The following is a 16,751-nucleotide window of genomic DNA, read 5'->3' as shown; positions in this document are numbered from 1 at the left end:
TGTTCCGGGTCAGAAACTGGACGGGAGAGGAAATAAACTCCAGGACGACGCGAAAAACAACCCGAGAATGTTACCCTCGTCCGTTCTGGGATGTAGCGTGCGTTTTCTGCGATAAACATCAAGTTTGACGGTGCGTGGCTCGAGTCGACACAAACAGGTGCCTTCAAACTAACCAAAGTGACACGACGGCGGAGAGTCGTTCCCATGTTCGTCCCTGTCTAACGCTCCAGTTTCGGTCTTTCCTTACCTGTGAGTTTCGCTCCGTGCTTATTTCCGAGTGAATTTTTAGTTCTGCACCCTCCTGCAATCTGTTGCATCCCCTTCTCCTCCTCCCCGCTGTTTGTTTACCACACGGGCAGATTCATTCCCCCCGGGATGTTTCACTGTATTCCGCTGTGGCGGTGCAACCGTCATGTTGAGATGATCGACAAACGCCACTGTTCACTTCTCTACGTGCCCGACGAGATTTATCGCTACGGCCGGAGTTTGGAGGAGCTGCTGCTGGACGCCAACCAACTCCGAGACTTGCCAAAGGTGAGGAGGAAGCACACTTTTTTGGTTCGTGTTTGGTCACATGAATTGTGTGGATGCGGCCCGGAGCTCCTGGCCGAGCTGGTCCCGTGAGAGAGAAATGGGACCCGGGCACAATCATTACGCAACATCAGCAAGCCAGACTGTAGGTGGAAATTTCCCCGGAACTTCTCTCTCACTCAACAGGTTAACCAAAAGCACCCACCGGGCCTTCTCAAAACCAAACAATGTCCCTTCTCCAGGTCTCTAGCCGAGGCTCTCATTGACTGACGCTTAGCAAACAAAGGTGTTTGTGAATGAGCTACATCGCTCTGCAACAATTCACTTCCAGATTATCAGTCTTGTTTTACTTCAGTACTGTTGCTTTTATAGCATTTTTGACATGCTGGCTCTGTAGCCACGTTTCCCTAAACATCTCCAAGCCAGTGTGCAATCTCTCTCACTGTTTTGTATATGTCCTGGTTGATGCAGGAAACCTCTAATAACATCTGAAGAAGGGTTATCTTCACCCATGTGCTTCTTCCTCCACAGCAATTCATGTCATTTTTGTTATCTCTGCCATAACAGATACTGCAAATTTTCATACACACAAGCCTCACACAAATGCCTTGATTGATGTAAAATACTTCTGTCTTACATCAGTCAAACTTAACAATCATTTCAGTGTTTTTTATCGATATTAATGCTGTATAAGATTGCACAGGTGTATGATCATGTTTTATGTCTCACTTCAATCACCTCAGAGCCCACCTTCATTTCCAGAACCAGGAAGATATATATATATATATATATATATATATATATATATATATATATATATATATATATATATATATATATATATATATATATATGAAATCATAAATATATTCACCAGCGAACCATTTAATTGCTAACTGTCAAGTCAATGTAGATTGTTTTGGACATCCTGCAATAATGTCGCTGAGTAGCTCTTTCTTAAAGGTTTCATGGCCATATTTTGCTTTGAGGAAACCACAGACCTGACCAGAGTGATTATATTGCTTTCGATCGGGAGTTGTGGCCGAGGAAAGGGTTGGGATGGAACACACTAATCTCTATCTGACAGGGTTCCTCCATGTGATTAAATCTGTGTTGCATGCATTAAACAAAGTACAGGTAAAATTAGGTGTCCTTTTGTTTTACTTAGATGTTGTGATTTATATTTAATCGATTAAAATAAAGAAGGCTGAGGATCATTTAAAAGCTTTATTGCTGAAGTCTATATTTTGGTCTGCAAAAGTTAAACAGTTAAGAGACTAACAGAATCTGCTGCATTTTCCCTTATCTCCAGCTACCAAACCAGTTCTGTAGAAGGTCTCCACTTCCTATACTGAGGGTGTATCCTCAGGTGTGTGTGAGTTTGCATGATGCATGCACACAGTAATCACCCACAGGAGCCTTGTCCGGGTCTTCGTTTTGCAGCTTTTCGTGACATAAGAAGTGCTCTGTGAAAGCTTAGGCCACTTTGGAAACTGTCCCAACCTCAACCCCAAGTCACGGAGGGTCAGACGTCAAGCTGACTCATCTGAGGAACCTTTATTTACTCCAAAGAGAGCGATCTCTCACCTGTAAATAAGACTACCGTTTATCCGGTCAATCTTTCAATTAGTTTAATCCCCAGAGATTATTCACTTCTTCTCTTCGATCCATTTAGGTTAGAGCGCTGCTGTAATGCTCACAGAAATGTAATTGAAAATGGGTATTATGATCGGCTTTTCAGAGCGCAGCGACACTACTGTCTTTTTTTTTTCCCAAACGTAGGCTACAAATCTGAATTTTTGCTCTGTTATATAGTGACATAGTTGATGAGTCTCTTTAAAAACCAGAAAAACACGGTTCTGTCTAACCAGTTGTCCACCATCTATATGGGATGGATAGCAGATACACAATCTCTCATCACTTTGCAACAGTGGATGTCTCTATTTGTTTGCTACAAAGGCATTATAAGTATGTTCTGACAATGAGCAGGTATTCGTATAACAACAGGGGGTGTGCATCATACTGTGAGGAATGTCACCGTTGTAGCATATGTTTGTTTTGTTAACTAGTCATCAACCCCCGGACTGGTACAGCGACCCGGTTTACTCTAACTTAAAAATAATCTTAATAATCTTCAAATATCCTCAGTGTAGTCACTGTATGTTTCTGTTTAGATGCATCAATGAACTTGCTAGCATATTTACCTTCAGGTTTAAATAACTGAAGTATTTATACAGGTATTAGGTCAGTATAATTAAAAAAAAATTCTCTGTTTTTTTTTAGTTTTAAAAAAACTAATTTTCTGAATTTTGATCTAACTTCTATTCTATTCTAGATTTGTTGTCACATGTTTAGTGAGCAGCACAAAATGAACTGAATTCATTTTGTTTCAGTTTTATTTGTTTCTATTTTTCTAAAAAAGTTGATAAAATAAAGTTCTGTTAAAAGAATTTATGGTGCTAAATTCTTTATTTGGAACATGTGTTAGGCTTTTAAGGGATCTTCTGCTTTTATATAAACCTTTTAACCTCCAAATACAAGCAGCAATAAAAAAGACAAAAGTGCTCCAACAAGTCGACATTCATGTAAAAGCAGAGTTTTACCAAAGTGATTGTGATTAAGCAAGGTCAGTGTTCGCTCTTAATCTTCCTTGCTTGTAATCTGAAAACGTTTGAAGGTGGTCTCTGACGTTCCAATATGTGTCTGGCTTTTACAGCTGGCCCCCCACACATGCCAACCGACAGGTTTGTAAATAGAAATTGTAAGCCTGATGAGCAGCTTCAAACAGTAGAACCAACTCAAGTGGTCGAACAGGAAATGAATCCCACCCTGAACATTAATGACCCGACTCACTCGAGGATATAGAAAAACTTATTCACGTGCAACAGCCACTCATCTAACTCCTCCACAGGGTAGCAAAACTCTTACTGAGGAAAGTGGCAGTATCTATGTTGCATTGGTTTTAGATCTTTCTTGGATGCAATTGGCTAAATTCATTTCCCCTGTTTTGCACTTGTGGTTGGCCTCTGTGGTTCTTCTTTGTGTCCACAGAGCATTGTTTTCTTGCTCTTCCTGTCATTTATGTTGCTGATAATAATCAATGAAATTTGTCCAAACTTTTCAGTGCATTTGACAAACTATTTTTCATGAAATAGTGAAACTTTAACATACATTTTCCAGTCCTAAAAGCATCATCACTCGGAGAACACGGCGTGTGGCTGAAACCGACAGTCACAGTGTGACTTTGAAAATGAGAGAATAGTTAATAAGTTCTCTGCTCAGCTTGTTTTAGTTTTTGTCTGTCACACATGGCTGGCTGGTTGGGGTGTGTCTCCAAACTGGAAGAACTGGTTATCTGTCTGTGTTTTAAATAGCATAAGGGCAGTTTAAATGTTAATCTGAAAACCGTTGGAAAAGAAATGCTCTTCTTTGAAATCTATTTATATTTGAATAGTAAAATTCAATCTAGAGCTTTTCCTCAAGTGCTGGAACTTTTGTGCTGCTCAGTTCATTAAACTCTTGTGTTTGCCTTCACTTTTGATAGTTGTTTGACAAAGGGGTGTTTGCAGTTGGTTAGACATCTGAGCAGTGAAGCTGTTTTCGTAACGAGCTATCAAACTGAATTTGTTGAGCCAAGTATTTTGGACATGAACAAGTCTGCACCCGTCTAGACGGCCTCCGAAAATCTATCAGAAGGAGATGTGCCATTGATCCCTCCAGGAAATTAAACCTGAGTGTGATTGGGATAGAAAAGCTCAGACGGATATTCATTATTGTGTATCTGTTGTTTTCATGGCGGAAAGGAGGATTATAGTTTCTTTTTAACTGAGTAACGTGCACTGTATCGGAGGGTGGAGTTTGACTTTTGGACTCTTAGCTTTTATTTGCCCTCTGTCGCCTTAATACATTGTTTGTGAACAGATATCAGATTACTGTTGCTGTATACATAATCTGACATTTTCACAAAGGTCTTCATAAACATATTCTGGTGTGTTTTTATCCTAACCTTATTTTGACTGTTAAAAATAATTCAAAAACGAATTTCCCTCGGCTCATCCAAGTTCGTCAATCTAGCTAGAGATAGAGAGATTAAATCTCCACGCTGGCTTGGGAATGTCTTGTTTGTCTACAGTGTTGCGGCAGTGGTCCAGGAAAGAGAGTGACAGATGACTCACTTGCAGCAGCAGCAAATAAGCAGTTGAGATGAGATGCAAAATAGCTCTTATTAACCATCAGGTTCATGTGCTGACATGTCAAGTATTTTCATGTGAGAAGAGGAGTTTAAACCTGCTCACGGTGCAAAAGTAGCAGATGTGCTGGGAATTAATTGGTCAAGACCGTTTTGTTTTTTTAAATGTACGCACTGATACTGTACACACCAAAGTGGAGTGCTCATGAAACAGGGAAAACACATGAATGATGTGACCCGTCAAGTTTAAAATGAAGCAAAAGAAGATTCTTTTGGAATAGTTTTATGTCTTGTATTGTAAGTGCTTGAGAACTTAAGTGGGACTCAAACTGTAATTGTTTAAGCTTATAATGTTCACACAAAAACTGCTTTAATCTCTCACAATTATGCGTGTTGAGTTTAATCAATTTGTGATGCCATGCGATGCATCCAGCTGGTTACAATCACGAAATCTCACTTTTTCCATCAATTGTCTGGTTTTATTAAAAGCTTGTTATTATGGGGAAGGCCTTCAAACGGCTGTGCATAACACGCAACATTACAATTCGACAGGTGAATGTTGTCATGGAGACACGTGTTGCAGATCAAGGGGGAGTTGTAACATGGTGCTTAGTAAAGCTTATCACCTCCATGTGTGGGTATTAAACGTTTGATGTGATTTGTAATCTTGTTCTTTTTGTCTGTCTCTTCCTGTTCCTGTCTTCCTAGCCATTTTTCCAGCTGTCTAAACTAAGAAAACTGGGGCTGAGTGACAATGAAATCCAGAGACTTCCTCCTGAAATTGCCAATTTTATGGAGTTGGTGGAGCTTGATGTCTCCCGAAATGGTAAGACTGCAAAAAAAAGCTACAAAAGCCTGGCTCAGATCAATTTTAGTTTGAGGTTTGGGGTTGAGCCGCCTCATGTCAATGTTACTGCACAAACATTTGAGTGAAAAAAGTATTTAAATGTATAAAGGTACTTATCTGGAGAATGTTGGTACACATTTGGATACAGTTTTTTCAGTCCATTTTGTTGCAACGGATGTGTTCGGAAACGTGCTAGCGGGATTTGACCCAAGCACTTTATCTTAACTCTTAGTTTGATAATATTAATCCAGAGATAATTTCTTATATAAATTAGGGTACGCAGGTACAGTCGAACCGTGTCCCTGATAGGTTCTGTGTAATATTTGCTCTATTGTGTTTATCAAAAGTAAATACTGTCTTTCCTTCATGACCATAAAATGCATGTGAGTAAAGACTTCTTTTTCATAATGTTATTATTGAAATGTTCTGTTGAATAATGTCAATAGCTTCACTGTTTTCTTCCTGTTTCTCAGATATTATGGAAATTCCAGAGAGCATTTCCTACTGCAAAGCCCTCCAAGTTGCAGACTTCAGTGGAAATCCATTAACACGGTACTTAGCTCTCCTTTTCAAGAAATTAATTTAATCACATTTGATGAACACGTTTTTTTACAATTCTGACATAATTCATTTATAATCCCACATTAATGCCCCTCAAGTTCATCTCTGCATTTGAAAATAGTTTGACTATGCATGAGATGAAAACTATTTCAAACTCTGTTTAGTTTTTGAATGAAAAATAAAGAGTGCAGAATGGTCAGTGATTGTTCAATACCTTTTAAGTGCGTGCACACACGCTCATGCACACCCTTTGGAGTTGTAACCTACTTTCCCCAACATTCCCGCTTAACAGCTTAATAGTAATGCTCTTTCTACTTTCAGTTCAAATAAAATTGGTGGTAAATCTGATCTTTTTTCAACTGCAGTTAGTATTGTCATAAACAGATGCAAAGCAGCGTTTAAAAAGGATTCACTGCGACACATTTCAGTGGGAAATATTGAAAGAGTGACATAACTGACATTCTTGTTTCAGTGTCAGGGACGTAGTAAAAACAAGATAGAAGGTGGTGAATCAAACAGTTCTTTTGAGAGGCGTTATTATTGAAAATGTTTCTGATTGCTCAAAGTATGTGAAATGACATTGTCTCTGTCTTCTGTTGCTGTAGGCTACCAGAAAGCTTTCCAGAGCTGCGGAACCTAACATGCCTTTCTATCAATGATATTTCACTGCAAAATCTACCAGATAACATCGGGAAGTAAGTGAATGTGACATTATTTCTTTATTTGCTTTGGCTTTCTCTAGGAAAAATTCTACTCAGAATATGACATTACCAGTAATACAACAATAAATATCTCTCACGGTTCACATCAGTTTGTCGGGTGAGGGCGTCAACGGGAGCAAATTTATTTTATTTTGTTTCAGTAACAGTATTAATGTGTGTTGTCTACAATATTGACAAATATTTGTATTTGAAAAATGAATCTTAAATCACTGATAGCAGCGGCAGGATGGTGGACCAGCAGATTACAAACAGTCAATTAGTTCATGTAAGTCACGTGTAGTGCAGACATCATGGCCTATTTGGCGCCCTCAAACCAAGTTATTGATGCGGGCATGAAGACGATAGGTGAGAGTAGGAAGGGCGAAAATCAACACAACATTTGATAACACATAACCCTGACCATGTACTGTTAATCCAAAGAAACTGTTAAAGAAGAAAGTGAAAAAACTATTTTTGAACCTGTTTTAGTCCTGATGCACCTGTAGCGCCTCCTAGAGGGCACAGCAGTGAGCTTACTATATATATATATGTGTGTATTCTACGTGTGTAATATCTCAATCATGGGTCTTATATTATTAATTATTACCCCCCAAAATCCTCATAATTTCTGCCCGTGACTGTACAATTGTTCTGGTTTTTATCTTGAGACGTGAGTGATAGATGAAAAAAGAAAGTTAGAAAGGTGAAAAACACGATTTCCCCACATGAACATTGCAGCAATGAAGTCAACATTGTGTTTTGGGACACTCATGACATGTTTGCTATTGTTTGGCTGATGCACCATTCAAACCAAACAAAGGCAAATGGTTTTAGAATAGTTTGTATATCTAGGCAATAAAAATGTGTGTGACTAGAGTTCTCATGTCTGATAGTATCTCAAAGAGTAAAACGGTGTTTAAATCCATAACTAGACTGACTACGTCAGTTATTTTCTCGTTTCAAAATATTAATTCCCGGTAAGATTCTCATCACTGAGGCACCTAACTGTCTACGTGTTGAACAATGCCTTACTTGGGGCCACATTCAATAAGCAAGTCTGTCTGGAAACATTGTTATTCTAAGAAATCCTTCCTTAGAGTCAACTCATATTCCAAATTGGATTTTGCAGCAAGTCACAGCTGCCTCAAGGGAAGTTTCCGTTCACTATTAAAGTTGAAGTTTAATTATTGTCAGGTGGGTTGACAGAGAACGCTATTGCATGAGTTTATAAAATGGAATTCTAATTTCACATTATTGCAAGTAGAAGTTATCACTTCCTGAAGAGGAGTATCCAGAAGATGAGGAAATTGATTCACTATGGTTTTTTGTTACTAAAGTAGTGTCGGCTGTTGCAGCGAAGGCTGCAGGTGAGTCAAATGTCTTGTGTGTACTGGACAGTTGTTCATGTGGAAAGTGGTCTATTTAAAAGCAAATGTGCTCTGTAGTTTGGTTAGAATTCAAGGAAGCTGAGATGCAAATAGTGTTTTTAAATGAAATGTAAATATAAGTGATTAAAATTAAGGTTTAAAGGTAGGCATCGTTCAGACCTTCAGTGCTCATATGTTTTGGTAATTTATTGATTTATTATAGGAGATATCAATGAGTTATAAATTTCACAATGGGACTCACATGTAAAATTAATCTAATCTATTCTAATGTTTTTCTCCTCAATCATTTTCCCTCTTAACAAATGGAGCTAGGTCACTCTTCTTCCTGGTACGACTCGCACGTCTTCTCTCATATCTGTCTTGCATTACGAGGCGAGTGAAGGCCTGTTCTCTGTCAAAATGAGGGGGCAATGAAAAGAAAAGATTTCTCTGTTTGGGCTCCTCGGACGTGAATCGCAAACAATACTCATAGACAGATACTTTTTTCTTCGACTCACGGTTTTGAAGAAGCATTTTCTTTTGGTAATTGTTGAATAATTCACAGAGTCAGAGTGCTTGATAGGGAGGATGTTTGACATCAGACTTGCTGGAACTTTAACCACAGAATGAAGCATTTCTATGTGAATAGCTCAGAGGCACATGTTCGAAGCTGCATGAATCGCTGATATAAATTGATAGTGTCGACCTCAAAGGTGCTTACATAAGCAGCACTGCCAAAAGATAAAGTTGTACTTTGGTCAACGATGGCCTTCAAGTCATTGTCTGAGTGCTCTTGGTTGTTTATGCTGTGGCAATTTTATAGACCCTGATAAGACGTGACACACCTCCTAAGAACTTCCTGTTCAGGAATCTGATTGAAAGAATCTGTTTTTCTTGTCTTTGTTTTTGTTAGTTTATGAACTATTCTGCATGAATCTGAAGTGTTCTTATTGTTTTCTTGTCTGTGTCATTACAGCCTCTCCAACTTGGTGTCGCTAGAACTCAGAGAAAACCTGCTGACATTCTTACCAGAGTAAGTGGGTGTTTCGTTTCCTAGATCAGGGATAGGCCGTCCATTCTCCTAAGGGGACGCGTAGTGGACTGGGAGTCATGAGGGTCACCTGCTGTGTTAAAATAGAGGCAATATGGCGATGAGTTTTGATGTCGACTTTTTTATTTTTTGGGAAAAAATAAATTGAAATCTTGGTGATGGGACTTCTTGGACATGTGGTAAATAAAAAGTGACACATGACTTCTAAAGAAGGTAGAAAATATTCTGAAAGAATAAGAAGAATCATAAGATAAGATAGCTCTAAAATGTAACATAAAAAATGATGTGAACCACTCGCATGAAAAAAACTAATTTTAATTTGTTATTTTAATGGACACACACAGACATGTTCAGAGACTCTTAGCTGTTGCAATTTTCAAATCTGTTTTTGATATTTAGAATTTTTTTTAATGTCCCGCTGAATACAAGTCATTGACAGGCTGAATGCCACTTGTGAAGTGTACAATTTTCATTGTGTTGCTGTGACTGTTTCACACCTCAGTACTGCCCCTGTGTGGAAAAGAAGGATAGCGTGCAGGGACCATGTGGTATTACTCTCAAGCGAGATATTACTCTAGACTCTAAAAATATACCCCAAGAGAATAAATCAGATTATCCTCCACAGATGTTATTTTTTCCTTTTTAATGGCTTTGAGGTTAGATTTTAAATTCTCCAAATATTCTCCTGACAGTTCTGACATCATCTTTCATCCACAGGTCATTATCCCTGCTGCATCGACTTCAAGAGCTCGACTTAGGCAATAATGAACTTTACAGTTTGGTGAGTTTTTCATTTGCCTTGTGAGCCGTTAACTCAGTATTGGAGCCAGCACTTCACCCTTTTCCGTGTCGTCAACATGACCGCGTAGATTAACATTCCTTAAGAACAGCTTTCACCTCTTATCACGCAGATGAGCAAGACCATCTGCTTTGAGCTTGGATTTGGGGTTGTAATCTTATGTGAGCAGTCTAACTGTGAGGGTGAATAATTTACTGACAGATCAAGCAGAGGCTTGCTTAATACTTGCGTTGCTACTCACAAGTTGTTGGAGGCTTAACCCAGATAAATGAGTTAACTCTGGTTAAAGCGTGGCACTAAAAAGTTTGATGTGGATTCCTTTGAAAGGTTGAGCAATTTCACGTTGTCACAAATTAACAGCATGAACACTCAAGTTTCTTCCTCTTTTATTTTCCTCCATAAAGCCAGAGACAATAGGGTGTCTGGTGAGTTTAAAGGACCTGTGGCTGGATGGAAACCATTTGGCTGAAATTCCTGCGGTGAGATAAGATGTATACATTTCATCCTGTCAGACTTGAAGAGACTAATGAATCATGATGTCGATGTTTTTTTTTATTTTATCACCAGTAAACTTTAAACAAATACATTTTAAATGCAGTAAAAGTCACCACAGACTTCCACCTATTGGAATTGTTTTTGTTCACTGTCAGGTGTGACCATAGCTGTTTCCTCTCACCTGCAGGAAATGGGTACGATGAAAAGTCTTCTGTGTCTGGATGTGTCAGACAACAAACTGGAGAGACTTCCAGCTGAGCTCGGGGGCCTGGTGGCGCTGACGGATCTGCTGGTGTCTCAGAACCTCATCGAGGCTCTACCTGAAAGCATTGGTACGTTCATGCTTGCTATTGTAGGAGGAGAAAGGCACAAAATAAATTGAAATATATCGATATTTTTTGTTTGTGTTCTGCAGGAAAATTACGTAAATTGTCCATTTTGAAGGCTGATCAGAACAGGCTCAGTTATATTCCAGAGAGCATCGGCAACTGTGAAAGTCTCACAGAGCTGGTGCTCACAGAGAACCAAATTCAGGTACAGAAAATCGACTAGAAAACATTCATCTTGATCAGTTTGGTTTCATTTGTTGTCCCTTTTTCAATCTTACAGAGTTTGCCCAGAAGTATTGGGAAATTAAAGTATCTTTCCAACTTCAACTGTGACCGAAACCTGCTCTCATCATTGCCCAAAGAGGTTTGATTTCTTCAGATACTTCTTGAGCTTCACATGACAAAAGCAGCCAGAGGGTTTTACATACTGCCCTGTGGCTTAGCCCAACCGTGAAGCTGCTGTGCCTGCTCCATTATAATCCAGCTAACGCCATTATTTACAGTGATAGGAAGAAGCTGAGCCACGAGTCTCTGCGGATTAGTGGCACATGAGTGTTTACCCTGAACACCTCACTCTAATTTGTCTAGTGCTATTGATGTTACTGGGAGGCCTTAATTTAATCCGGCGAGTTTCATGAATAGAATCCATTTTTCTGCGCCAAAGGACATCCAGTATTACAGGTTTCCCTGCTCAGAAAAAGGCAGCTCGCTGTCACCCTTTCTCGGCTGCTCAGTGCCGTACTCTTCACGTCTCCATTGTGTCTGTGTGCGATCATCCAAGCGGTCCTGTGTATGAGTGAGCGCTCGCCTTGCTTTAAAAAAAAAAAAAAAAAGCCCCTTCAGAAAAGCACAATGCGTCAGTGTTATTATGATGCAAAGGCTGCAGTGTTCAGAAACACAGTTTGCCTCATTATGTGCCACTGTTTAGTCAAGCTTTGCATGACGGCGCTAACAAGCGCATTGTAGCTGTGGCCCAAATATTGATTTGTTTGTCACTGATTGGCCCAGTGTTATGGACTCTATTGATTGTTGATTACTGGCATGTTTTTATTTTGCTCTCTGTGACTGAGCCTGAGTTACAGCAGTAAGGCCTCACGTGTGGAAGGGATCTCGCTTGTTTTTGGAAACATATGAAGAAAAAAAGAATGCAGTTGTGTACAAGCACACGTGTAAATGTGAGTCACGTTTTCACCCGATCCATCGTGTGCTCCAGATTGGTGGCTGCAGCGGCCTAAATGTCTTCTGTGTGCGAGAGAACCGACTGACGAGAATACCCTCGGAGTTGTCGCAAGCGACGGAGCTGCACGTCCTAGATGTTTCGGGAAATCGGTAAGAGCACTTACTTAAGAGCGTTTCTTTTGTTTCAAAGCCATTGCTGGTTATCGTCAATATTTTTGTAACAACAATCTTGAAGCTTGAAACACACGGTGCACACCAGTTTTTCGTTCGCCGATTTCCTTCTGTTTGCATCGATGTTTTAGATGTTTGCAGATCACTATTGACATTAATAATCTTTGCTTGCAACTAAACAACCTGTAGAATGCTAACGCTAGAGCACTGTCATCTAGATGGGTCATGAGTTTGACAATTTCAGAAGTTTAACCTTGAGGAAATTATACACATGAAGCTTTTGTAGGCATGTAATACCACTCAGTGGAGTGGCCTGTGTGTCTTGAGTTGGTCCGCTTTGTTAGAGCTTTTAGTACGTAGCTTGGACATGCCAAGCTTAAGGTACATTCACTCCAAACGCGACTTCGCGACACGTTGTCCTACTTCCAAACAAACGACTTTTCCCGCCTCTCAAGTATCATCAAAAGAGTAAGTCAATGTGCAGGAGGGCCAGTCTGAAGTTAGTGGAACGTCAAGGTGGCGGATCAGAGATGGAGATTCATCTATATGTATATCTATTGTGGAGCTAATGTCTATGGGTGCAATCTCTGCGGCAAGTGTCTTTAGACAGCGACCTTGTCACCCAAGCTTGTCTCATCCCTGTCGCCATCTTGAAGCCTGACATTTGGTCTCTGCATTGACTTGAAATGTGAGTCAGTCACTTCTTTTGCATTTGGTGTAAACAAACTCTACGTTTACTAAACAGGATTGTTGTCCATCTACAAGCAGGAAAACTCACTTGATGTGAGTCAAATTCTTCAAGCAGTTCAACAGTTGCAGTGCGGGTGGAAGGGTTTATAATTAATTGGGGCATTTATTACAGACATAAAATGATGAACCTAAACCTGTTCCCCTCGATGTGTTCAGGCTCTCCCACCTTCCGATGTCTCTGACCACACTGCGTCTTAAGGCTTTATGGCTGTCTGAGAACCAGTCGCAGCCGCTTCTAACCTTCCAGACCGACCAGGACCCCATCTCAGGAGAGAAGGTCCTGACCTGCGTGCTGCTTCCTCAACAGCCGTTAGATCTGGACAGTAAAGGTAGAGTTTGATGGTGCTCTGTGCAATATTCCTCATCAGCTCCTCATATTAGGTTTCAGTGTGGTTCTGATAACATTATCAGATGACATGCTCGGGGAAGCACAGTGTGTGCTGGAGCCTCTGATCCCTCCCCGAGTGTGTGCATGATGAGGTCCTGTAAAGGATCACGGTCTATGACAGATCAGGGCCGCCTGCATCTCTTGAGGCTTTCCTTGGTGATATTTTTCAGAAACGCATTGGATTGGGTAGCTTAAGAAGCTTAGCGGCGACTGGCTCGCCCCCATTAAAAGACTCGCCAATAAAGATCCAACCGAAGGCCAGATGCATCTCTGCTGGCGTCACTGCGGCCTGACTGAGCAGGAAGCGTGCTCTCTTCTTAAGTAGTGTCTCAGGAAGAGAGGAGGCCAGCGGTGATGCTTTCCTGTGGCACTGGCTCTCTCTAGTGGAAGAGATGCAGATGTACGAGTGGCAGTGGTGGGGGGCAGGGAGGATTGTTGCCATGAGCCTGTGACTAAGCTGGGATTTGAAAGTGTGATCTGGCAGTTCCAGACTCCGGGAGTTGCCTCCTCATGATGACGGCTGCAAAGCAAGCCTTCAATTTGACATTTATTTTCAGTGTTGTGTTGCTCTGCAGCTGCTGACAACCTGGCACGCTGTGGAGCGCTGGAGAGCCTGGTCAATGACATGGTGGACGACACGTGGGACAACAAGGCCATGAACAGGATCAGTGCCATTCACTTCCTAGATGATGACGATGAGGAAGATGATGACAAGGTGAGATTTAGGCAGCGTGCACGATGAAGCATGCGCCTTCCTTATCTTGATGATCTGGGTATGGTTTAACTTGTTTTCCTGAAGCCCTAGTCATCCATTTTCTCCACTTCAGAAGGGAATAGTTTACCAAGCTCTGATGTGTAGGTTCTTGTTATCCTCGCACAGGATGATAACATGAGGGGCGCCGCGACCTGACTCATATCTGAATGTCTTGGAACTTACATCTGAAACTTGGGATCTAAGTTCGCAAAATAAAACACAGAGCTTTTAGAGCAAAAACGTGTTGAAATTATGTATCCTGTATTGTGTCTATGTGCAGAAGTTAATGCAACGTGTACCAACCTCCTCACACTCAGATTGCCTTGTTCATTTATGTTTCAATTCCATTCATTCATTTTATTTTTTTCAATATACACTTAATGTTCGTAGTGATCCCCAATCATATTTTTGCATTGGGGTAAAATTACTTAACTTTAAGTAACTTGAGAAATGCCTTTAAATCTTTATCTTGAGTGCTCCAAATACAACTTCAGCGAGTCTTGCTTGAAAAACAAAATTGCTTTACATTTTTTTGTAATTTAAATTTTTTATGTTTACATTGATTTGTATACAAATTTAAGTTGGGGAAACAGTAAAATATGGTTCATTTAAATAGAAAAGTGAATTTTGCTGTGTGTGTGAGTGCTGTATACTATCTGTCTTGACTGCACATTAATGATCATCCCACCAGCTGCGAGGTCGAGACCTCTGATTTAACTCAGCTTGTATAGGTTCAGTAACTGACAGATATGTTTGACTGGAACCTCTGTGGCCAAAAATAAATCAATTAAAGGTAAAAACCCACATCTAAACTACACTAATTCAAAGTATGTTTGGTGCAACTTTTACTCTGTCAAAAAATATTTAAGTATTGATTTTTAAATATTATATTTTGTGTCTGTAAATGTGTGTTTTATCACAACAGTATGACTTAATACGCCGATGTACTGAAGGAAACTTCACCTCACTGTGAGTCCAAAGCAAGCGTCTCAGTGTAGCGCTTTCTCAGGGGGCCACATGGTATTTCCGGTCACGTGACCCGCACTGGTTAAGACAGACAGAAAAATGATATTTTAATATTATAAACCAAAACATTACTGTAATAAATGAACTTTCATGCGAGTGCGGTGACAAAAAACATGCCTTTAGGTTTTCGTTTTCTGCTGCTAGCGTCTTAGAAGGTTTGTGTCGCCACTGCCATCTGCTGTCTGTTTGAGCTCATTGCACTCGCAAGATAAAAATGTATGAATGCCCTGTTTTCCCACGCAGGGAACGCTTCTGCGACGCGCCACGCCTCACCCCGGCGAGCTGAAGACCATGAAGAAAGCAGCGGAGAACCTCCGCAACGACATGAACGCCGCCAAAGCCCTGGACTCCAACAAAAACGAGGTCAATAATGCTACAGACAGAGTGACTACGTCCGTGTGACCCTGCTCCTCTGAGATTTTATTTACCTCCCGTGTCTCTCCTACCGCACAACCCTGCTGCTCATTTGTTTTGTTTTTTTTAAATCCCGAAAACCCTCCCAGTGTGGCCTGCCACTTGTTTAATTCCACCCTGGGACGCCTGTAACTGCACTCCTACTCCAGTCCTGCATCATTGAGCTCGGCCCTGGAGCCGCTGTGCCTTCCTGTTTGTGTGTCCGCAGCAATAATCTCAATTTTAAAGACATTTTAATTGCCTCTTTTAAATATTATACTTAGATAGTTGCACTATTATGATTATTATTATGATACTTTTTTCTATATTGTGGTCAAACCTTCTGTTTTGGAAACACTGGGTGGATATATTTTTTACGTTCTTGGCCAAGAGGAACGGTTTTCAGACCTACTGATTATTGTATAGTCTGTTGTGAATATTGGACACTTTTATACTTTTTTGGCAGCTCTGATGTAAATAACGTGTATAGCAGATTTCTTAATCACTTTCAGATAAAAATTATATATATATATATTTTTTTTTCTTTGGTACTTTTTTTTTTCACAGTAATGAACAAACATGTCTGCTGAAATATCTCCAGGGTTCATCTATCCTTCATCCCAAACATTACTAGACTGATGAGCGACCACTTAATTCAGTTTCAGTAAAGACCCTCCTGATTCTCCTCTACATAAATAAATAAAGCTGTCTTATTTATCTTCGGTGCCCTTCGCTGTTTTGCAATGATTTTAAGATGGTTGCCAAAACAGCTGTGTTTCTGGAGACTCTTCCTATTTTCCTCTTTGACGCTATCCTGTACAGAATGTTTATGTGAAGTTCGGAGAGTCTTTCAGAAATGCAGTTTTAGGACTTTCACTTCAAAGCACTTCTCAGTGTTTCTTAAATCTTTAATATGGTACGTAACAAGGTGTTTTGTTGTGTCTTTAAATCGATTGTAAGTCGGCAGATCAGAGAAATTGTCTGGTCCCGTTTTATTGTTTTGAATTCTTTACCAATCAAACTGCACAAGATGGATTTCCAGGGGGCGCTGCGCCTGGAGGTCTGAGTTTTAACCACTGATCAATAAACTGGGTGCAAAACTAAGAGATTTTGTTTTTATTAATTTCACCTGTCTGTAGATTAAAAAAAAATCAAAGTAAGAGCGATTAAAAATATTTGTTTACCCTGGAGTCTTTGTCAAGTCTGTCCAGCATGTTTCT

General features: G+C 40.2%; 1 protein-coding gene across 3 annotated transcripts; it reads left to right on the top strand.

The window, feature by feature from the left end:
• On the top strand, window positions 1-16,710 carry lrrc1 (leucine rich repeat containing 1). 3 transcript variants are annotated; one of them, XM_053875755.1, is made up of 15 exons: window positions 1-249; window positions 360-534; window positions 5,429-5,546; window positions 6,041-6,119; window positions 6,734-6,823; window positions 9,173-9,229; window positions 9,965-10,028; window positions 10,451-10,525; window positions 10,729-10,873; window positions 10,957-11,075; window positions 11,151-11,234; window positions 12,084-12,199; window positions 13,127-13,299; window positions 13,934-14,073; window positions 15,382-16,710. In XM_053875755.1, exons 2-15 carry the CDS (start codon window positions 376-378, stop codon window positions 15,538-15,540), a joined length of 1,578 nt encoding a protein of 525 aa, XP_053731730.1. In that variant the 5' UTR covers window positions 1-249; window positions 360-375; the 3' UTR covers window positions 15,541-16,710. The 3 variants fall into 3 exon arrangements, with proteins under 3 accessions (XP_053731730.1, XP_053731729.1, XP_053731731.1); XM_053875756.1 differs by lacking the exons at window positions 1-249; window positions 360-534 and adding exons at window positions 2,967-3,157; window positions 3,248-3,275; XM_053875754.1 differs by having other exon boundaries at window positions 1-534.
• The last annotated feature ends 41 nt before the right edge of the window (window positions 16,711-16,751 follow it).

Source organism: Synchiropus splendidus, chromosome 9 (genome assembly GCF_027744825.2).
Source record: "Synchiropus splendidus isolate RoL2022-P1 chromosome 9, RoL_Sspl_1.0, whole genome shotgun sequence".
Classification (NCBI taxonomy): domain Eukaryota; kingdom Metazoa; phylum Chordata; class Actinopteri; order Syngnathiformes; family Callionymidae; genus Synchiropus; species Synchiropus splendidus.
Note: the sequence above shows the minus strand (reverse complement) of the source record. Positions and strands in the feature narration are given on the sequence as shown.